Source organism: Phaseolus vulgaris, chromosome 2, assembly GCF_000499845.2.
Source record: "Phaseolus vulgaris cultivar G19833 chromosome 2, P. vulgaris v2.0, whole genome shotgun sequence".
In the NCBI taxonomy this organism is placed as follows: domain Eukaryota; kingdom Viridiplantae; phylum Streptophyta; class Magnoliopsida; order Fabales; family Fabaceae; genus Phaseolus; species Phaseolus vulgaris.
The window spans coordinates 10936972-10960383 of record NC_023758.2 but is presented as its reverse complement, the minus strand read 5'-3'; the positions used below and the strand labels follow the sequence as shown (position 1 = coordinate 10960383).

General features: G+C 30.8%; 2 protein-coding genes across 6 annotated transcripts; both read right to left on the bottom strand.

Annotated features, from left to right (window-relative positions):
* Window positions 1–4510: 4510 nt before the first annotated feature.
* Window positions 4511–7073, bottom strand: LOC137810645 (WAT1-related protein At5g40240-like). 2 transcript variants are annotated; one of them, XM_068612030.1, is made up of 7 exons: window positions 6606–7073; window positions 6434–6499; window positions 6110–6223; window positions 5656–5890; window positions 5384–5548; window positions 4904–5055; window positions 4511–4810 (listed from the first exon to the last, which is right to left on the bottom strand). In XM_068612030.1, the coding sequence occupies exons 1-7, from the start codon at window positions 6794–6796 to the stop codon at window positions 4660–4662; spliced, it is 1074 nt and encodes a 357-aa protein (XP_068468131.1). In that variant the 5' UTR covers window positions 6797–7073; the 3' UTR covers window positions 4511–4659. The 2 variants fall into 2 exon arrangements, with proteins under 2 accessions (XP_068468131.1, XP_068468132.1); XM_068612031.1 differs by having other exon boundaries at window positions 6110–6215; window positions 6606–6944.
* Window positions 7074–20297: 13224 nt separating this feature from the next.
* Window positions 20298–23119, bottom strand: LOC137810643 (WAT1-related protein At3g28100-like). 4 transcript variants are annotated; one of them, XM_068612028.1, is made up of 8 exons: window positions 22884–22991; window positions 22503–22785; window positions 22320–22382; window positions 21996–22109; window positions 21276–21510; window positions 20975–21133; window positions 20628–20779; window positions 20298–20525 (listed from the first exon to the last, which is right to left on the bottom strand). In XM_068612028.1, the coding sequence occupies exons 2-8, from the start codon at window positions 22694–22696 to the stop codon at window positions 20381–20383; spliced, it is 1062 nt and encodes a 353-aa protein (XP_068468129.1). In that variant the 5' UTR covers window positions 22697–22785; window positions 22884–22991; the 3' UTR covers window positions 20298–20380. The 4 variants fall into 4 exon arrangements, with proteins under 4 accessions (XP_068468129.1, XP_068468128.1, XP_068468127.1 ...); XM_068612027.1 differs by having other exon boundaries at window positions 22503–23119; XM_068612026.1 differs by lacking the exon at window positions 22884–22991 and having other exon boundaries at window positions 21996–22124; window positions 22503–22790.
* Between the last annotated feature and the right edge of the window lie 293 nt (window positions 23120–23412).

Sequence of the window (23412 nt, the reverse complement as noted above, 5' to 3'; positions counted from 1 at the left end):
GATTGATTTAAGAGAATTTGGGATGATTGTCTGTTAAAAAAAAAGTAGTTAGTTACTAATTAGTACTGATTGTTCTTTGCTTTAGTGGCTTTAGTGTAATTGTTTCGATTTCCAAATTTTTATCTTGTGTTTGTTAGAGCATGATCCTGTGTGTTGTGGTGGCAGTGTGAAAAATTGAAGGTGAGGTTGGATATGTATCATTCCAGCTTAAGGAAGACCTTTGGGATGATTCGGTGCGCACAAGTAAAATATATCTTTATTATATGTATGTAGATTGTAATTTTAGGTATGCATCATTTTTTTGTTTTTTTCCTCAACATGGAGTTTGATTTTCATAAACAAATATCTTGGAATAATACTCTGTTTTGTTTGAGTATTTTTTTTCTAAAAAATTAGGCAAATTTTTACTTGTTTTATATATATGTGTCTAATCTGTTTTATTTTAAAAATAAATAGTTTCATTTTCCTTTTGAACCACTATATACATACGAAGTTTCTTAGAGTCCAACAAACTGCATTATGTTTAATATGACTCGCTTATTATATGCCATAAATCTATATTTAAATAAGAAAAGATTACTCTAGAAAAGTTGTCTTTATCCTTTAGATTATTCCAACTTGTTAACTGGAAGGTAATTCTTTTATTTACCATTTCATAGTTCAATATCCAAATTATAATTCAAAGGAAATAGTTATCTAATTAATTTATTTACTAAGAAGTTCATTTACATTAAGATGTACTAAAGTGTGACACAATTTATATCATGAGAAAGGGGAGTGTACTTCTTAAAATTAGTAGAGGAAAATATAATTCAAGCATCCCTTAAGGAAGAATGGATGTGTATTCTCACTCTTTTTTTCTCTCTTTTTAAGTTAAGTCATTACTAAATAATGGATACTATGTTTTACAAAATGACATGAGTTAAGTCATAGTAATAAACTCTATGTTGACTTGATTGTTACATAAATGCACATCTCAATGTCTACTAATGTTTTTAATATAAGTATTATACAATAGTGAATATGACAGAGCCAGAGGAAGTCATGATCGATCAACCATCCAACAGCCCTTGCCTTTCACATGTTTTATCTTTTTAACTTCTTTTTTAATTCCTACTCTAAAACTATTAACATTGCTAATTTTATGTCATTGGTGAATATTACAATTTATTATTCATAAAGTATTTTAGGAGTTGAATCATGATTTGATACATTAATTGTTTCTTCCATGGCATACAATATTTACTTTCAGGAACAAAATTAAAAGTGTGGTGTTAAAAGTGTGATGTTCAAACTCTTTTTATTTAAATATCTATATTATTGATCTATTAATTTGGTTATTGTTTTATTATTTAGACAGTTGCAGTTCTCATGAATCTAAAGGTAAATCCTAAAATTATAATTGATTTAAAATTGTTGATTTTTATTAGCTGCCTTAATTTAATTTTATTGCCTTCATATAATTTTTTCTCTCATATTATACCTTGAATTTCATAATATAATATTGTTTTCATTTATTTTTCAAAAAATTATTAATTAACTCTAAGCATATTTTAATTTATTCCAGGCACTGGATGTTGGAAGTGGTGCTGCATCATCAAGTCAGAATACTATGGGATCAAGTGGAGGCAATAAGACAAATTAGGATTGAGAGTTTAGTTGTAATATGTTAAGAAAGTGAAAGAATTTATATTTTGACAATTTTTAATTTACTTTTAATTTACTTGTTGTTTGGATTAGTTTGACATTATTAACTTTGTTATCAATGAATAAATGAAGTCATCTTTTGATTACTATGGTTAGCAATTTTAATTATATTATGAAATTAGTTTATCTTACAATTTAATTATATTATGAAATTTAATTATGATATAAATTAAATAATATTATGAAATCAAATTATAAAATAGAATTAAATAAATTATTATAAATATTAAAAATAAAATTAAATATTTAATATTCAAATTATGACCGTTATAAAGTATATTATAAATGTCATACTATACTGTATTAAGTGGCGGTTAAAACTGCCACTATTTATGTTAGAATTGGTTTACCCAATTTTAAAATTACGACATTTATAACTGACGTCAATTACACGCTCAAAACCGCTACTTTATACAATGCATAATATGGCGTCTGCTACAACGGTTCTCAATTGACCGCCACATTAAACTTTGTGGCAGCAAGAATTCTGGCGGTACGCGGTACCGCCACAAACGTATAATGCGGCGGTTAAAAACGCCAGTTTTTACGAAAATAACCGCTGCATTATACACGTTTTTTTGTAGTGAGTTAGCCTAATGAGGAGAGGGTGATGGTCAACTCTCCTTGTGTGTTTTACCAAGCCTCGAATGAATCCTCACATTGTTTCCCAAACGTGTGTGGGATTGATGCTACATATGGATATGAATTTTGTTTGTGCAGCATAAGGAGGAGTTGAAGTGTCACTTCAAGCACTTATGCTTGGTACATGTCAATCAAAAACAAAATATGATTTGGAAAGGTACGTGGGCGACTGTAATAAGATGTATTTGAGAACAAAGGAATTTAATCATCTTTAAGTAAGGGTTGTCGAGGAGGAAGAAATTTTTCTAATGGCTGAACTCAAAGCATGGTTGTGGATGAAATATAGACCACGCTCATTTAACTATTCTCTACTGGACTGCATTTGAACCCAGTTCAGTGCATATTGAGCCAGTAGTAAAGTAGCTACCCTGTCCATATGGATCCTGTCGGTACAGTAAAATAGGACTCTGCTATTAATAGATGCGGTGGAGGAAGCATTTGCATCACTAAAGGGAGGTTTGGAGGAAAATGGTAGTTATAAGGGTTACGTATGAAGAGAAGCAGGGAACCGTGATCTGATGCGCCTGAAGGGTTTATTGGTAGTGGCAATGCACTTTCTTGAAGTATTTGTAGGGTTGTTTAAGAGAAGAGGTTGAGGAGGAAGGAAGCTGATGGGGGTGGAGCTGCTGTCAAGTTTGGGGGGAGGCTTCTAGAGCAAACGAGTGAATGAAATAAGATGGTTATATGCTGCTACAAACCCTCGGCAGGAAGCATTGTCATCCAGAGCGAAATGTGTTGGTCTTGTGCTGCTGTATACTCTGGTTGAATGTCTGTAAAACAGGTTAGCACAATAGCGTAGGAATGACGGAGGTTTTGTGTGTCTTTATGAGGCAGTAGAAGTTATGGCTACATGGAGGAGGTTAGTGTATTCAGGATCCTCACCCATTTGATGCGTCAGCTGCTAAGGATGCAGGAGGCAAAGGCTGTTGGTTTTGAGGACTACAATATAAATAAGAAATTTGGGTCTCAAAGAACTATCATAATTGTTGTGATAACGGTGACTAATTTTATTCTCTTATGATCGGGTGTCGTGAGATGATCAAGGAAGAATTATATGTATAGGATAACACTTGAGCTGAAAGTGCTTGACAACAATTCTGCTGATATCAGATACTAAAATAAGCATAGTCAAAGATTTGTTTCGGATGCAACACTGCTAAATGGTGTGAAGACTCTTGGATATGAAAGGATTGAAGAGTCTAATTATGGTGGTTTGATAGCTGCAGTTGGACGGATCAAAATTGCTAGTAAACCTCGTGAACTTCTACGGTGAAGGACTTGTAGGGTCTTCAAATCACAACTCCAGCCTTTAGGGAATTACATCAGAAGAGTGTATGGATGCTATCATGTAGGGAATGTGGCCAACTATGCAAGTGTTGTTCTGGTGTGATGGTGACTGACTTTGCAGGTCTTAGTTCCATGCAGTCTCATCTAAAGCAGGGATTTGCTTAACAAATTGTGCAGGTGCAAGGGTGGGGAAGAACTATGCCAAGTGGAATTCTGGAAATTCAATTAGAAACAGGTGTTGGGTTGGTTCAAGCAAATATTGCAATTTTTGGAACCTCTAATATGGCCAAGGTGTATGGAGTCAATTTTTGGAATCATCTCTTATATTTTGGTGAAAAAACACTTTTGAAGATTATCGAAAAAGATTACATCTGCTATTTAGAAATATTTTTCAATCTAGACGTATATTTCCTTATCTTGTAATCTTTATAGTATAGTGTGTTTGTAGATATTTAAGTATTTTTAATATCGTATTGTTATCCTTAAAGGGTGTTTTAGAGTTATATTTTTTTTATTAATTTTATAGATGCTTTTATAATTAAACAATTCAAAAATACTGAAATAATTCAGTTAAAGTTGATTGAATTAATTTGAATGTTGATCTTATTGAATAGAACAAAAAAAATTGGGGGTGTCTTTATTTTTATTTTGATCATAATATCTTAGTTTATTATGTTTCATTACAACTATAGACAGTGCTATTATTACCCTCTTCTTTGTTAAGGTTTTCAAAAAGAAATTGTTTAGAGGTTAGAGAATTCATATCTTTCACATGCCATCTTTTCCAGTTCAGTCTGGTCCCATATTTCACACAATAACCATAGTTGAGGATGGATAACATGTTTTTAATGTTAAATTAACAAACACATAGGTATATATATGTGCAATTCCTTAAATTTTATTGCAAAATAATTTACAAATAATTTTAAGAGTGCTTTGGGATTGAACAAGTGTCTAAAATTGGATAACATTATTATCCTAGTATAAGACCAATCACACTCTTCTGAATGCCAAAGATTGAAACTAAGTGTTACTATCTTGCAATAAAGGAACACCATGGCTCAGTGACTCCGAATCCAAGTGCTGAACCCCTTTTGCAATCTCATACTCCTCTTTGGATTTTCCCCACTGTACTGCATAAAATCCTATCACGATTACAAGCGCACCAATCAAACTGCAAAAAAATCAACACAAAATTTTATCACCTAAACAAATTCATGGGCCTTCTTCATAACTCATTCTCTAATCTCTAGTATTCAAATTTTACCTTCCAAGAGTGAAATCATCTCCAAGAAAGATTGCACCCATCCAAACCGTGAAAATGATTGCCACAGGTTGGAACATAGCACAGAACAGAGGGCCCGCTTTAATTATGCACCACATGCATAGGATATAACGCAACAATGTTGCAATTATTGCCTATCACAATCAGCATCCAATCAGCAACCACACCCACCAAAATGTGTGCACATAACGTGCTAAACGTGGCTTTTTCATGGCCTTAGAGGCAATTTTAACAACACTCATCGCATTCACCATATGGAAAGTAGGTACTGATTTCTGAATATTTTATCTAATAACAAACGTTATCTATAAGATACTAACTGATTTTTATATAAAAGATTCATAATTTTTATCATCAATTGATCATGTGCAGAAATTAAAATAAAAAATACAAATATAAATATGTTTTCAACTGTGGTTGGTGTTGATTTTTTCAGTTGTAGTATTTAATGACACACTGTACCTGATATAGAATACCAATCAACCCTATATCCATCTTGAGTTTCCATTCAGCTAGATCCCTCACAGAAAATAAGGCAAACACTCCACACTGCACTGTTGAAAATAAGAGTTGGAAGAATACAATCACTGTTACATCTATATCAGGGTATGTCTCTCCTACCGAAGCCTGAAAATTTAGCATCAAAAGGGACAAAATTATAAATCAACTGGTCTGATAGAATAACTTAGATAAAAATGAATCAAGTCAGTGTTTGATTAAAAGAGAAAAGCAACCTGATATATGTACCACATGGAAGTAAAGAGTGCATCGGCAACACAGGCTATTCCTCCCATGATCCAATTTAGCTGTGGCGAAAATTGAAGCATTTGGTTAGAAAAGTTTGGCGAATGTGTCTTAAAGATGCTTGGACCCTTGTACAGTATCACAACAAATGCTCCTGCAATTGATACTATTGTTCCTAACACTTTAGCTTGGCTGCTAGAACTCCTCCAATGTACTTCTTCCATCCTAAACCAACCATTCAATTTAGATAATTCTAGTTTAAAGTGCTGCAATTACCAGTTTGCATATAAAACTCAGTTCTGTTGAAATCTGCTTTTTAAGAACATAAAAAGAAAACTAATGATGACACCAAACTCCAGAATCTTGAAGAAACAAGCATCCTAAAGGTTCTAATTTAACAATTTGAGTAGTAGCAGGTAAGAATTAGTAGAGCAAGAAAATTACCTGAAAGCGAGAGCAAGTACAAAAGTGAAAGCTGGAAGGAGGTTAAGAATGGCTGATAAAAGTGAAGGCGAGCTCAGATCTATGCCAACATAAGCCACTACAGTTCCTAAACTCCTACAGGTAAAATACTAAATCACATAAACCTCATTTCTGAGATGAATGGCCACATATAAGAAAAAAGAAGTTGGAAATAGAATCTGACAAAAATAATTGTATGTAAATGACAACCAAAGCATATAAAAACAATGAGGGAAGACACAAATATTGTAATTAACTGGCAAGTGCAAATAGAAGGCTGGAACTAGTTAGAAAAGTAACACTAACCCAAAGGAGGCAAGCAAAAAGAATCTGCAAAGTACAATGAAATTGAGAGGAGGACCTTGTGACCTCCTGAATGAAAAGGGTGATAATAAGGAAGGTGTAGTGAGAATTATGGAACAATATTGGAAGAAAGAAGGTGTATAATGTGTTTACTTCCATGTAAGAAAAAGAGAACCTGTGGAGAAACAAGGCATAGGGAAGAAGCAAGATTGTGCAGAGTACAAAAGTGTAGACAACCATGACATATTTGTTGATATCATCAATAGCAACTTTGATTACCACCATGCTTCCACTTTGAGCTAACATAGCCACTATCATTCCTACAAATGGCAGTAATTTGCCTGCTCCATTCCCTGATCTCGTCATTTCTTTCTAACACTCTCTCAGCCACCCCCACCTTGCTATCTCAGATCGTATCTTCTTTCTTATTCTCACCACTTTTCCTTTATATAATAACACCATTTTTTACTGATTTCTCAACAACACTATCGTTGGCATTTACAAAAAGAGACATAGATTTGAAAGGAGATGAAAGTCCCTAGTATAAAGACATGGAGCGTCATCCATGACGTTTTCACGTGTCATTGCCTTTGATTAAAGTACCAAACAACAAGACTACTACATCTGATCTTCTTCTACCTACGATTCCATAAGAAAGAGGGATCTTCAATATATTTTCACTTGTTCCATAGTTAATTTTTTATTAATTAAATATTTAAAAATAAAGATGTTATTCAAAACATGATCTATTTAAATATAAATACACAAAAGCTATTGTATAAACTATGTAAAAAAATAAAAGTAAAAACTATCAAAGAAAGAGCGTGCAAAAAAATATAGTAAAAGAGAGATAAACTTTCTAAGTCAATAGTTGAATATATACAATTATTAAATAAAAATTAATTTTAATAATAAAAAATAAATAAATATTATATTAATTAATTAAATATTATTTTAAAGATTAAAAAGATTATTAGTATCTAACATAATTTATATTATTAATAAAATTTATAAATTAGTATCTAATTAACTATTAACTATTAGTTTTAACTATAAATGATTATTTAAGTCTCCAAAAGTAATATTAATCATCAAAGTAAACCAGTGAAACTAAGAGTGTTGACATTAAAGAGTTAGGTGAGTAATTATAAGTTTCAATTTTTCTTACATGCTACAAGTATATATTTATATAATATACATCTTTCTTAATATCTTTCGACCGTCTTATTAATAATTTTGACATTCGATGTTGACATTTTTTAATTTTTTTAAATGTCTAATATCTAATGATATTATCAATGAAAAACTTTATTCCGATTTAGTAAAAATAATACGAGATTTAACATTTGGATAATGTATATTATTAAATACATTATGTATTATCAAAATAAAACTCTAAATATGATTAAAAATACCAACTAATTCTATTCCATAAAGAATCTACTCCCTTTACTTCATTTCACAAAAAAATAAGTTTGTTGCTTGTATGATTAATTTTAAATATAAAATATATTTTCAAAAGTAAAGCTAACTACCTAACCTATCACCTTGGTCACCTCGTGTCACTGATGGCAGATGAAGAATCAAAGAAACTATTTGTATGAAAATTCAACTATTTAAAAATAATATCCATGTAAGACCCGTTAAAACTTTATGCTTAATTTATTAAAGATAATGTTTACCTTATAGAAAGATAATTAAATTTCTGGAAATATTTGTAATATAGAAATAGTAGTGTAAAATGTATTAAAAATGGGTAAGTGAGACTTTTGATTTCGACAAATTATAAGTGTCAAAGTATGACAATCGCAATAATTTTGTGATTATAAACCTGGTTGGACGTCTTTTCAAAATTATTTCTAAGATTTTTATTACAAAATAAATTTTAAGCCTAATTCAACCCCATAAAATCTGGCTATGATACCATATTAAGAAGTGGACTTTAAGCTTAACTTCAACCCCATAAAACTGGCTCAATGAGGTGAGGTTTGCACCCACTTATATACTATGAAATTGTCCTCATCTCTAGTCGATGTGAGATCTCCAACAATTTTGTTTATCAAGTTAAAGAAGGTGTTAAATAAAACCATTGATTCTAAACAATCAGCTTTCCTTGAGGGAAGGGGTTTAATGGATAGTATTCTTGTGGCTAACAAAGTTTTAGAGGAGGTGAAGAGGAAGAAGAAAAACTACTTTTTTTAAGGTGGACTGTGAGAAGGTTTACGACCATGTGAGTTGCGAGTTTATTTTTTTACATGTTAGGAAGGCTCGGATTTTGTGAAAAGTGGATTTCTTGGATCAAATATTGTTTGGAATCAACTTCGATGTCTGTTCTAGTAAATGGGAGCTTGACTAAGGAATTTATTCCGAAGAAGGGTTTGAGGCAAGGAGACCCTTTAGCTCTGTTTCTGTTTCTTATAGCGGCTGAAGACTTAGCAGGTATTTCTTGGAAAACTGTCGAGAAAAATTTGGTAGAAAGTTTGGAGATTGGAAGCAAGAAGGTCAAGGTTATATGCTTCAGTATGTAGATGATACTTTGTGTTTTTGCAAAGTCAACATTAAAAGAGTGTTCAACATAAAGGTCATACTGAATTATTTCAAGTTAGCTTCCGATCTTAAGGTGAACTTCCTGAAGAGTAGAATTGGAGAAGTGAGGGTTGATCAGACTGCGATCCTTCATAGAATTGGAAAGGAAGTTTTCTTCTGGGAAGATAATAAGGTGGGTTTGGGTGATCTGAAGAGTAGATTCCCAAGGCTTTTCTCTCTATCAGTGGTTAAAGATGCTAAGCTTTTCCGATGTGGGGATTGAGTTAATAACATTTGGGTGTGAGATTTAATTTGGAGAATGGGTCTTTTCGAGTGGGAGAAGAACCGACTTAGTCAGCTTCTTAAGGAGGTGCATGGTTTGGTTTGAGTCTCGTCCTAGAAAATGAGGATAGATGGGTTTGGAATTATGGTGATTCTATTGATTATTTTGTTAGTTCTGCCTATAGTTTCTTAAGGGGAGAGGAAGAAGGGGAAGCTAAGCAGTTGCATAGTTCTTTCTGGATGATAAAGGTTTTGCCCTCAGCCCATGTCACTGCTTGGAAGGTGTTGGAAAATAAGTTAGCTACTAAGGCCAACTTGGAGAGACATGGGGTTGAATTAGAAAGTATTTTATGTTGTCTGTGTGGGGCGAATGAGGAAACAACAAGTCATTTGTTCTTTGGTTGTAGAATTGCTTGGCTAGTTTGGAACCTTTGCTTTGAGTGATTAGGGCTGAGCTTGGCTATTCATCACACTTCTCTCTCACATTTCCAGTAGTTTAATATACAGGGAGCACCTACGTTTGTTAATTTAATTTTGGGAAGTGTCTGGATTGCGGTGGTAAGTGAGTTTTAGAGACATAGGAATAAACACATCTTTAAAGGTGGAGTGATTGATCATTCTGAAATTTTCTCCATGGCTCAACTAAAGGCTTGGTCTTGGGTAATATCTAAAGTCCCTTATGCTTGTTTTCCATTTTCTGACTGACGTCTGGATCGTCTGGTTTGTATGTATTCAATTAAAAATAAGTGATTTATTTAGGTTGGTCAAACTCTATTTTTCTAGTAGGAAGTTAGTGGCAAGCTTCAGGGAGGAGGGGTTGTTCATTTCTGTACGATTTTATACATGAGTTTGATCACACCTAAAGTGGTTCTTATTTATTTAATTTTTATTACTGATAAAAAAAATTATATAAAAAAATTGAATGTAATTTTGAAAGATAACAAAATACGACATAGTTATACTCTTTGTGTAAATGCTTTTGTATTGGGTATATAATTTAATAATATGTGTGCCTACGTGTGTACAGATCGAGTGGTCGATCACATGTATATGTGTGGGTGTGGGTGCATATATATATATATATATATATATATATATATATATATATATATATATATATATATATTTATATTTATTTATTTATTTATTTGTGTGAGTGTATGTATGTGCATGTGTGTTCTTATTTTATATTACAAGTAGAATAATAATTATAAAAATAAGTAAATAAATAAGATGACATTAAAGACATCTTATTAAACAAAGATGGTTATAAAATAAACAATAAATAAATAAATAAGATTGTAAATATCTTTTTTCCCTAATTTTTGTGATTTTAGCGGCATGTTAGTGTTGAAGTTGAAGATGAAACTTGTATTTGGTGAATCCAATATTTATGATGCTTAAAGACATAATTTATAATAAGTTGTGTGTGTTAGTTGTATCTATTTACTTATTAAGATTAATTTGATTCTTAGTTTACAAAGTTTTGATGTTAGAATTTATTTTGGTTAAGATGTTATTTTAATTGATTAAAAGGATAATTAAATTTGTTAAAATGTTTCTATCTAAAGTCTAAAAGAACTTCAATGAATATTTTAATTGATTGAATTATTATGTTAATATGTTAAAATTATTTAAAATCTTAAGTGATTCTAACATAGTGTTTTTAATCTATTAAATAAAGTTTTAATATTTGAAATCATTTATGTTCTTAGAAGGCTTTATTATTCTATTTCTATCAGGTTGAAACAATGATCTAGTAGGTGAAATCAATACATTATTTTCAAGTATTTAATCTATTAAAATTAAACGATACATTGTATATAATTCTCATTTCTTTAATATTTTGAAACAATTTTTTTAAAATATTTTGAAATTGTGTTCTTGAAACTTTCTTTCCAAGTATGGGAGATCATCTTGTTTGTTCAAGGAGTTGTAAACTTGTTTTTTTGTCTTAGTTTAAGAGTAATCAAAAGAATCAAGTGAAATGTGTCCTTTGTATTGTGTTTAGGTAGATTACGAGTTGTATTTTTTAATAGGTGTTTAATTTTGAATATTTGTAATAGGGTTTTACCCGGTCTTGTTGAATATATTCTTATAGGGTGCAAGAAGTATTTTATTGATATATACTAGTAATCTGAATTTTGTTGTGTTTAGTGTGAGTTTAGCCGGTGTGATTGAGCAATTAGACGCAACTCTTTAACAAGAGTGAACAAGTATACAATTGTTATGTCTTTCTTGCTCTCTTGATCTTTTTAATTGTTGCAATTTCTTGTTGGTTTTCTATTGTTGTTATAAGTTCAAATTATCAACATGTTAAAAAGGCACGATAAAATCTTTTTAATTTGTTGATTCAACAAAATATTTTCAAGCAACTGAAAAAGTTTTAAAAGCTTTTCAAAAGTAGTTTTACTAGTTCAATTCACCCTCTTTTAAACTTTACCGTCTTTTCCTTACAATTGGTATCAGATTAGGTTCTTGAAAGATATTCAAATTTTGATTCTCTTTTCTTTGAAAATGGTTGAGAACAAACTGTCTTTTGTTGATGGTGCTTCCATAAATAGACCATCTATATTTGGAGGTATTAACTATGAGTTTTAAAAATTTAGGATAAAAATCTTGATTGAATCAATTACTTGATAGAGTAATATGGGATGTCATTCTAAATGAAAAAATTTACAATAAAAAAAATTAAATATAAAATGAAGAATCAAACATATAGCTTTGAGGCAACTAAGACTATAAAATTTTCTATATTGTCTTTCAACAATAAAAGGAAAGTCAATTAAATGATAATCATAATTTGTCTTCTTTTAAATAAAGAAAAGATAGAAATTATTGTAAGTATAACATAATATTTATGGTTGTTGAACTAATAATTGTGTTCATTTTAAGAATAATATACAAAAGGTTATTGAACAAGTATGACTTAAGATTCGAAGAAAATGAAAATATATTATAAAAGCTAGTGAATTCTTAGTTATATTTATTTATAGAAAAAAGACAAGTGATGAAGATGTATCATTATTTATAAAGTGTAGTGATTTTTTTTATCGGTTAACAAAGTTTTCAAATTGAGAATGGTTAGAATTATATGTAAAAAATTATCAAAAGTAATAAAATGATCCAATATTTATATTGTAGTATGTTTTAAAAAATATATAATTTTTTTATTTATAACTTATATATAAGAAAATATTTTAATCAAAGAATAAGTTTTATGATATATAATTAAAAGATATTGAATGATGTAAAATTATTTCTCCTTTATATATATAATGTATACAGAATAATTTCAAAATATTGATTATAACAAAATATAATTATTTTAAAAGAAGTATATAGATATTTTGTCCAGGAAAAAGTATAAAATTGTGGGTGAGTAGTCGTTGATGAGTTGCAGGTTGGAAACAAGAGGATGCCATTTATTTTGGATAGAAATAGGTATGGAGTGTGCATGATTGAAAGGACAATAAAGACGAAAATAATATAAATAATTTAGTAGAATATTTTTTTTTAATAAATAACACGAGATGCATTATATTATTTGTATATATTTTATTTATTTTAGCTTTGACTTTCTTTAATCAAACATTTTCAACTTTTATTTTTTTTTTAATTTTTATTCAGTTTATTTTTCTTCTGTAAATTAAATAATATTAATGTCTCCGTCCGAGACAAATGTGTTCTGAAACTTTTTTTCTTACTTTTTTTAATAAACTTTTAAATTTTTATAGAAATAAGAATGTCTAAATTATAAATGCAAGTAAAGTCGCTTTCTACAATACAATTTATTTTATATCGTCATATTTAAAACATTATACTTTATAAAAAAAAAGTTGTGTTTTGAAACATGATTCAGCTATATTTTATAACGTATTTCATATTTGTCCATATTTATAATTTTTTTAAATTACTCAAAAAATTTAAATTTTCCCAAGCTATCATCATTGGGTTGAAAAAAGAGCTTTCAGTGGATTATTCTTTCTTTTTATTTATGTAAAAATTAATTTAATCTACTTAATTGATGAAATAAAAAAGAATCAGATGAGATTAGATATGAATATGTAATCCACACGAATGTTAACGAATATCCTGATAAATAATGTTAACGAATGTGGTTGAAATATGAAAACTCTTATATTTTTAATGTGTTTACATTGTACAGAGCATAGTTGTCATAGGAGAGAACTTGTCTCCTTATTACTTTTGTTTAAGAAGGAAAAGAGGCATGAGAAAGCAATGACACAACACTATGAAAAGATACCTATGTCAATTTGGTTGAAGTCATAAGGTTTAATTCTTATTTACTTGGACAGGAAAAAAAATCATATGGTAAAAAAAAATTATACAACCAAAATGCCTACAAAAGTTCCAAGGGTCAAGTTCTATCCATGAATCATTTTTAAAGTAAAAAATCTTATTTAAAAATGAAAATAGAAAACAAAATTTATTTAAAAAATCTTTATACACAAAATTGACTCAATTCAAATCCAAATCCAAGACAATATAGATAGGGTCGCTTCAAGCAAATGTCAAGTTAAGTTAGATTGAGACCATGTCAAACTAGTCGAGATAGGCTTAGGTAAGGTCAAATCAAATCTAATCCAGATCAAACCAAGTGAGGTTAGATCTAGGTTAGGTTGAGACGGATCAGGTCAAAGTCAAATCGAGTTGGGTTTGACCCAAATCGTGTCGAGTTGAGTTAGGTCAAGTCTAATTTTGGGCAAGTTAGGTTGGTTAAGACAGGCCCAACTCATGTCAATCAAAGTTGGTTGGGCCCAAGTCAAGTGGAGTCGAGATAAGCCTAAGTCATGTCGAGCCTAGGTCAGGCCATAGATCAACTTAGTTCGAGTCGGGACCAAGTCAACCTGGTCGTGTCCAGGTTATGATGAATTGGGTTGGGTCCATGTCATATTGAGTTGGGCTGAGTCTAGGTTACACCAAGTTGGGTCAGGTTTAGGTCAGGCTCATGTTGTGCTAAGTTGAGTTAGGTCCAAGTAGAGTCGGGTTGAGACGAGTTTGGCCTAGGTTGGACTCATGTTAGGCAATGTCAGGTCGAACCCATGTCAAGTTGTGGTAGGTTGAGCCCATGTTGGGTTGAGTCGAGATCATATCAAGTTGGCTCAGGCATAAGCTAGACTGAGTCAAGTTTGACCTAAGTCAGGTTGAAACCAAAATTTAGAAAGGTTGGGTTGATTTGGGCTTAAGTCATACAAGATTGTCAGATCAAGCCTAAGTTAGGTTGGGCCAAGACAAACTCGATTGAGCTAGGCCCAAACAAGTTGATTTGAGCCTCAATCTTTTAATTAAGTTGTAAAAAATAAAATTATATTAAATAGCATTATAAAGGGACAAAGTTTTTTATTAACATCAACATCGCTAAGAGAGTTGTAACTTGACATATGAAAATTGACACATGATTAACACATAAACATAACAAACACATGTCATGATAAAGTGACAGCTTCACCAAACCACTAAACTAAATACACTTTTATGTCATATCATAATAGTATTGTTATTATTATTACTTTATTTTATTATAAACATTAAAGTAATAATGATTATAATAAAATAAAGTAATAATAATTATAATAATAGTAATGGTAATAAAAATAAAACTAGTCATGATATGATATAAAAGTATATCTAATTTAGTGGTTTATGATAGTCTCACTTTATTATGATCTTTGATTTCATTCTTACATGCTTAATTTTTATTTTTCATTTAAGAATTTAATTTAAATGACATGTGTTTGTTGTGTCCTCATATTAGTCATATGTCAAATTTCATTTACCAAGTCACCACTCTAATTAAAAAGTAAGGGACAAAATTGATTTTTGGCCATTACCTAAAAAATAATTAAGGACCAATTTATACTTAATGTAAAGCATTGAAGGATTAATTTACAATTTAGAATATTTTAAGCACTCTTCAATTCTCAAAAGTATTTAGTAGTTAAATGAATTTTCTAGAAAGTTCTTTTCTTTGGATAAGGATTCTTCTGAATGGGGAAAGACTTGCTCTTGTTCATTAAGTCTGTTGATAATCCTCTAGTATTAACCCTCGTCCTGGGAAGATTTCTAGCCCCATTCAGGTTCGTTGGAGCTTTCCTTTTGTTGGCTGGATTAAGATAAATATTGATGGTGCTTCTCATGGTTGTCATGATCTTGCTGCATATGTTGGCATTCTCAAAGGGAGCAGTATGGGGAATATATTGATATGTTTTCTTCTTTTATGGGTATACATACTCCTTTATATGTTGAGATCATAGGGGTTATTGTAGCTATTTAGTATGCTCACTCTACAAGTTATAGACATGTTTGGCTGGAGAATGATTCCCTTTTTTTTTCCTTTGGATTGTTCCTTAGATGCTTAGAGGGTATTGGAGAAAGTGTTTAGTGATTTGTAAAAGTATGGAGTTCAAAGTCTCTCATATTTTTTGGGAAGGAAACTATTGTGTTGATAAATTGTCTTCCCTTGGTCTGGAGAATAAGTTAGATTATAAGTGGCATAGTTCTTAACTTTCAAAAACTGGTTTAGATTTCTTTCACTACAGGTTTCAACTTCCAATGTTCCACTTAGTTTAGTTTCCTTTGTGGGAGTATTTAGTATTTTTCTCATAAGGGTTTGGTTTGGTCCACCCATGTTTTATATCTTTTTTTTCTTTTATGGTTTCTTTCATATGATGGAAAATGAATGTTGATTTTGGGATGTCATCCTAGTTGAGATATCAGATTTCATAATGATGTCTAACACGAGTTTTACATCAACAAAAAAATCGAGTCTTGTAATGGAACATATTTATTTTTGACTTTGACCTTAATCCTCTTTGTATGGGGACGTTAAGAGGTGAAACTTTTTTAAGTCACTCTTTTGGTGAATCAATGAAATAAGACTTATTTTAAAAATTGATTAAGATTGGTCCATAAACTATGAATCAAGTTGACAACTCTAATTGAGGATTGATCATCAAAGTTTCAAAATGACCAAATACACTAAGAAAAGTATTATAAAAATGGTATATAAAATGCGTATTCAAAATCCAACTAATTTAAAATAATAAAAAATAAATTAGGTTTTAAATAAGTATTTGTAACATTAATTCAATTTAATTTTTTCAATGGAGTTGTTTGGTGTGTTTCTTAAAGGTTGTTTTTGTGTTTTACTAATTAAATTGTACTTATAATGTTTTATATTTAAAACATGATTACAAAATTATATTTTAAAATATTGTGTAATTTATTTGTGAATATGAGATATAATTAAAATTATAACATCACAACAATTAAAAAAAGCATTTTGTTTGACAATTTTTAATTATAAAATGTTTAATAGTTATTTTTTAATAATTTTATAATAATAATATTTATAGAATTATATCCATACATGTCGTAACTTAGGTCACAATAGTGGGAAGGTGAACTAAAAAAATTATGGATAAAAATAGAGAAGAGGATCCTCACCATAGTTTATTCCAAAAAAAATATGGAAAAATCGAAAAGATGGTTTGCAAACTAGATTTGGAGTTTGCGAGTCGGTTACAGACACCCCTACATTGTTCATCCCAAGACGGTTCTTATATGAACTAAATGAGTGTGATTTTTCATAATGTTACTTTTTTTCCTGAAAATAAAAATAGAAAACATGTTTAAAAATAAATAAAATAATTTTAAATTTTTTATTTGGAACTGGCAAAAATGAACCTTATATATTTTTGTAACGCAAAATCAGGGTTTACGTAGTTTTAAAAGTTAAACTATTTGAAAAGATTGGAAGGTGAACTAAAAATATTATGGATAAAAATAGAGAAGAGAATCCTCACCATAGTTTATTCCAAAAAAATATGGAAAAATCGAAAAGATGGTTTGCAAACTAGATTTGGAGTTTGTGAGTCAGTTACAAGCACTCCTACATTGTTCATCCCAAGACGGTTCTTATATGAACTAAATGAGTGTGATTTTTCATAATGTTACTTTTTTCCTGAAAATAAAAATAGAAAACATGTTTAAAAATAAATAAAATAATTTTAAATTTTTTATTTGAAACTGGCAAAAATGAACCTTATATATTTTTGTAACGCAAAATCAGGATTTACGTAGTTTTAAAAGTTAAACTATTTGAAAAGGTTGCGAGAATTTAAGTTGACCCTTGAAAGAATGAAATGGGAATTTTGAAAAAATGAATTTTTATTATTCATTGTTTGTTGATATTTTTGAATTTTAAATTTTTTTATACTTTTCAGATTTTTTAGGAAATAAGAGTTGGTGGGTGTATAAAATGAGAAAGGAGTGGCAGATAGCAAAAGTGTTGGGCCATTTGAAGGGGACAGGCTTTCAAACACAGTGTAGATATGAAGAAGGCAATTGTTTCCTGTACCATATCACTGCACTCGATTCCATTGAAAAGACGAACCTGTCCTTAAAAAAATTTCTAAAATATGTGTTCTGGATTTTTTTTCTGGAATGAAATTTTATATTACGGATTTTTTTATCTGGAATGGGTTTTTCACTTTTGTTTCCAGATTTTCATTTCTGAAACATAATAATCTCTTTTCTGGATTTTTTTTTCTGAAATGTATTATTTTTAATTCTGAATTTTTTTATCCGAAATAGAATTTTAATTTTTGTTTTCAGATTTTTATTTCCGAAACTCAATAACCACTTCCAGATTTATTTTTTGAGAATATATTATTTTCAATTTCGAATTTTTATTTCCAGAATTAAGGGCATTTTTTAGAAATTAAAAAAATATGTTGGGTGCAGGATAAAAATGATTGGGTCTAGGAAGCATTTGCCTATGAAGAAATGGAGTTTAAAATAAACAAAAATGCTGGCCTAACGGAATGGGCCCAGCTTTAAAAAATGTGGTAAAAATATAATAAACGTGGTGCTGAAGTAAAAGTTCTATGAGTGGGGATATTAACATGAGTACTGAAAGCAAAAGAGATCCAAAAAGGAAAATTCTCACTGCACCTCCATATATTTTTTTCAATTCCAACAATACTCTTCTCAGTAATCTTATATTATTAATGAACTAAATTTTGAGTCAAATAATACACATTTTCGAATTATAATGATGTTATTTTATTCTCGAGATATCTCATAATGTTAATAATCTCTTCTGCGATAACTAACTTGAATAATGATTTTAACGTGTATTGAATTCTAACTTTTATATATTGAAAATTATATCATTGCAAGGTGAAAAAAAATACAGTTATTTTGTAAAAAAAAACATGTTTAAATTTATATTAAACAACCAAAAAAAAACCAGCAAGGTGCAAAATTATAAAAATACAAAACCCAAGAAAAAAATTAGCGTGGTGCAAAAATGAGATACAAAACTAAAAATAAAAATATTTTCGCACTAGGGAATATCAAATAAAATGAATCTTCTTGTTAACCCTCTCACATACTCTGTTCTCGCCGGTTGATTTTGGTGACAAGCTCTAGCTTCGATCTGTCTCCTTCGGAATCTGTTCTGCCTCTTGTTGTATTGGAACGTGACTCCGTTGAAACAGAGGGAGCTATACCTGTTGATTGCACTTTGACGATCAAGTCAGTAAAGGGTTTACTAAAAATCAAGAAGTATTTAGTTCCAGTCTTAGAAACAACGTACCTTTACCTAGGTTCTCAAGCCCCTATTATAGCTTATCTCTTGTAACAGTTTTCTCTCACAAGAATCTAATCTCAACTGATAGCATAATCAACAGAAAAACATTTTGTTTATGGGCACCTTCTCTCAAGGTGTTACAACAGAAAATAGTCTTATCTCTAAGGAGTGTATAAAATAATAACAGAACAACCACCTGCTAGCAGGGCACCAACTCATGTGCCAAAATCAGAGGATATTTTGCTTATGGAGGCACCCTACTCATGGCACAACATTATCTACGTGGGCACCCTACTCATGGTGCAACATTATCTTTTATTATGCATGCAACTTAGCCCCTATAAGCCCTAGATCACAGATACTTAAGCTAAAGAAACATTTACTTAACCTAGGCACCGTATGTGTTATGCGTACCCCTAGGTTCAAAAATACCCTTTACAAGTGGCCATATAAAAGGTTAACTTATGCCACAATGGGTTTACTAACCAAACTGGGCCCAATCACATGACCCACTATACTGGCCCAACAACCGAGTTGACCTGCCTACTCCACGCACCGAAATCCGACCTCCGAGCACTGAGCCCTGATACACACTCAAATGCTGGAACTACTCTCTCAAATGTTGCAATTAAAGAAGAATAGAAATGTTGTGACCAAAAAGGAGATATGTGACTGAATATGAAATATAAGGTGTGGGGTGTAACTGATGTTATTAAAAATGCAAAATTATACTTCATTTAGATTATTTAAAATTTTTAAAAATATTAAAACTTATTTTTTTTACAATTAATATGATACAAAGAAAAGGTAAATAGGGTGGAAGGAGAATTTCCCATAGAAAAATTGAAAAACATAAAAACTTCCTCTTTAATTTAGGTCGACCCACTTCCCATGATTCACCCATTCAAGTATCAAAATTGGTAAAAAAGACATTGAAATTGGTACAAATTGTGCATGAATCTTTTGTAAAAGTCGTGGGTCCCTCATTGTGTTTCATGTGCAATGATGCACCTATTGACATGACTAATTCCAAAAAAAAATCATAGACATCTATAAATGACATTTATATTTGCTTCACAATTGTTTATATTCATTTTAGTGATATTTTGATATCCGGCTCTACTTTACACTAAAAAAAAATAAAAAATTTCTTAATAAAAGTATAAATAAAATGTAAATATTAAAGTAATTTTTAAAATTAAAAAAATTAAAATATTAATATTTGTTGAGTTGGAAGGTGAAACATTGGATGTAAAAAAACTATTTTCCTCCGATAAATCACACGGCCCCACAAGCATTCACATTGACTTGTGGGCTTTAATTTTTTTCAAGCCCAAGATTAAGACAAAAAAATATTTAATACCAAAACCTGGTATATGAAAAAAATCGCAACAGCTGCTGCAAATACTACACACCACAAAAACAGAAACAGAAACCTGAAAAAAATTGCATTCTCATATTATTCTCTTAGTATTCTCATAGTATAAAAGCGATTACATTCTTCTCCACGTCAAATATTCAACCTACCTGTTCCTATTTTGCAATAAAGGAACATTATGGCATGATGACTCCAAGTTCTCAACCCCTTTCGCAATCTCATTCTCCTCTCTTGATTTCCCCCACAATACACCATAAAACCCTACCACGATTATAACCGCACCAATCAAACTGCAAAAAGTTCATCACAAATTTTTATCACCAATCAAATGCTAAACTTTGACATCCATTTAAATGAGTATTTTTCTCTAATCTTTAGCATTCAAATTTTACCTTCCAAGACTGAAATCATCTGCAAGAAAGATTGCACCCATGAAAACGGTGAAAATGATTCCCACAGGTTTGAACATAGCACAAAACAGAGGACCTGCTTTAAGGACGCACCATGTGCATAGCAGGTAACGTATCACTGTTGCAACTATTGCCTATTAACAATCACCATTAAGGTTAGGAACCACAACCACCAAATACTAAACATACCTTTAAAATTTTTGTAATAAATATTTCTCATACCAATCATAATTTTTATTTCTTGATCATTCATAAAATTTAAAATAAAAAATACAAACTTAAATGTTTTTCAGTGTTTCATTTTAATCTGGTTGGTTTTCATTTGCCACCTGATATAGAATGCCAATCAACCCTATGTCGAAGTTGAGCTTCCATTCAGTTGGATCCCTAACAGCAATTAAGGCAAATACTCCACACAGCATGGTTGAAGATAAGAGTTGGAAGAATACAATCACTGTTACAGCAGGGTATTTCTTTGATACCGAAGACTGAAATTTAGCACCAAAAAGGAAAAATAATAAATCAAACTGGTCTCATAAATTACTCACAATCTAGAATGTGAGCATAGAAAAATGAGTCAAGCCATTTATGTTCATGGTTAAGAGTGTTTGATTAAAAGGGAAAAGCAACCTGATATATGTACCACATGGAAGTAAAGAGTGAATCTGCAACACAAAATATCCCTCCCAAGATCCAATTTAGCTGTGGCGAAACTTTAAGTATGTGGCTAGAAAAGTTGGACCAATATGCCTTAAAGATAAGTGGACCCTTGTAAAGTATCACAACAAGTGCTCCTGTAACTGATACTATTGTCCCTAACACTTTAGCTTGGCTGCTTGAGTTCCTCCAATGTACTTCTTCCATCCTGAACCATTCAATTTAGATAGTACAAGTTTACAGTACTGCAATCACAAGTTTAGCAGATATCTGTTTAACTTTCTTCAGAATTGCAATTACAGCTACCATTTGTAGTCTTTAATATCTTTTCAATCATGATTACAGCCACATTAGCTACCATTCCCGCAATAGTCTACAATTTCTCTAATTGAAATTCAGTCACAACAGCAATTTAAAACAACAACAAAGTCTTATCTACTACATTGATCATATCAGGTCACTGATTATAGCTCAAAATCAAAACTAAAATATTATCTGTCATGCTGCTTTTCCATGTATGAAGATATATTTGTTGAATATATCATATTGACTAAATACATAATAAAATTATACTATAAAGCCGGTTTTAAAGACTTGGGTTAGTGACCAAACTCTAAAATCTTGTAGAAACAAGCATCCTAATGTTTACAAGTTGAGTAGAACCAAGTCACAATTATAGCAGCAAAAAACTACCTGAAAATGAGAGCAAGTACAAAAGTGATAGCTGGAACGAGATTAAGAAGGGCTGATGCAAGTGTAGGCGAGCTCAGTTCTATTCCAACATAAGCCGTTATAGTTCCTGAACTCCTGCACAGTAAAATACTAAATATTTCTCATTTCTGAGATGAAGGAACACATGAATGAATGAATATAATAAAAGAAAAGTTGACATTAGAATCTGACAAATACAAAAAGCAAGGCATCCTAATTTAAAAGACGAGGAAAATACAAAAATATGATAATTAACTGGTGAGTGCATATAGAAGCAAGGTAGTAGTTAGAAAAAGAAACACTAACCCAAAGAATGCAAGCAAAAAGAAGCTGCAAAGTGCAGAGAAGGTGAGAGGAGGACGTTCTGACCTACTCAATGAAAAGGGTAAAGATAAGGAAGGTGGAGTGAGAATTATACAAAAGAAATTTGTGTTAAACTTTGAAACAAAGGTGTATAATATGTTTGCTTCCATGTAAGAAAAAGAGAACCTGTGGAGAAACAAGGCAAAGGGAAGAAGCAAGATTGTGGAGAGTGCAAAAGTGTAAACAACCATGACATATTTGTTGATATCATCAATCATGGCAACTTTGATTACCACCATGCTGCCACTTTGAGTTAGCATAGCCACCATCATTCCCACAAATGGCAGTAATTTGCCTGTTCCGTTCACCAATCTTGTCATTTCTTTCTCAGTCACTCCCACCTTCTCTGTCTCAGATCATATCTTCTTTCTTATTGTCACTTTATATAACATCAATATTTGTTTATCTTCTATGAAACCAGAGCATAAAATTAGAAATGATAAAGTTTTTCTCAAAATAAATAATATACTCACATCTTTAGTACTTAATCTCAAAATAAGTACTAACCAACGTCTTGGTGATACAATTGGGTTGTTCCTTTCTAAACAAAGTTTTGAATTTAATATAATCATATTTTGCTTTCTTTATGTTTCCTATCATCTATACAAAAATAATGTGATTCTTTATATCAATTTTGATACTTAAAGGGCAAATAACAACTTCTTAACTGTTGCAGCCGTTTTCGCATCCTTCCCCTTGCATCTTGGAAGCAAAGGTTTACTAATCAGGTTCTAGACATTAGTGCAAAGTCAGTTTACAGTCACCTTTAAACGTGCTCCATTTTCTTGAAAGAAGACACTCCAAGCATTGGGTGGTCCAGTTTTCAGTGGACCCACTGTCTAATTTTGTTGCCACAAAAATATGATTTGATGTGCATTAAACTAAAGGAAAAGGAGTGATGATAGGGTTTTCTTCAAGATATCGACAAGTCTTTCATAATTATGTCTTATACGTACAAATACTAACACACTTATTACTTACCATAAAATGAAATCATTGGACTACTATTTTATGGAGAGTGGAAAAATGCTTAACA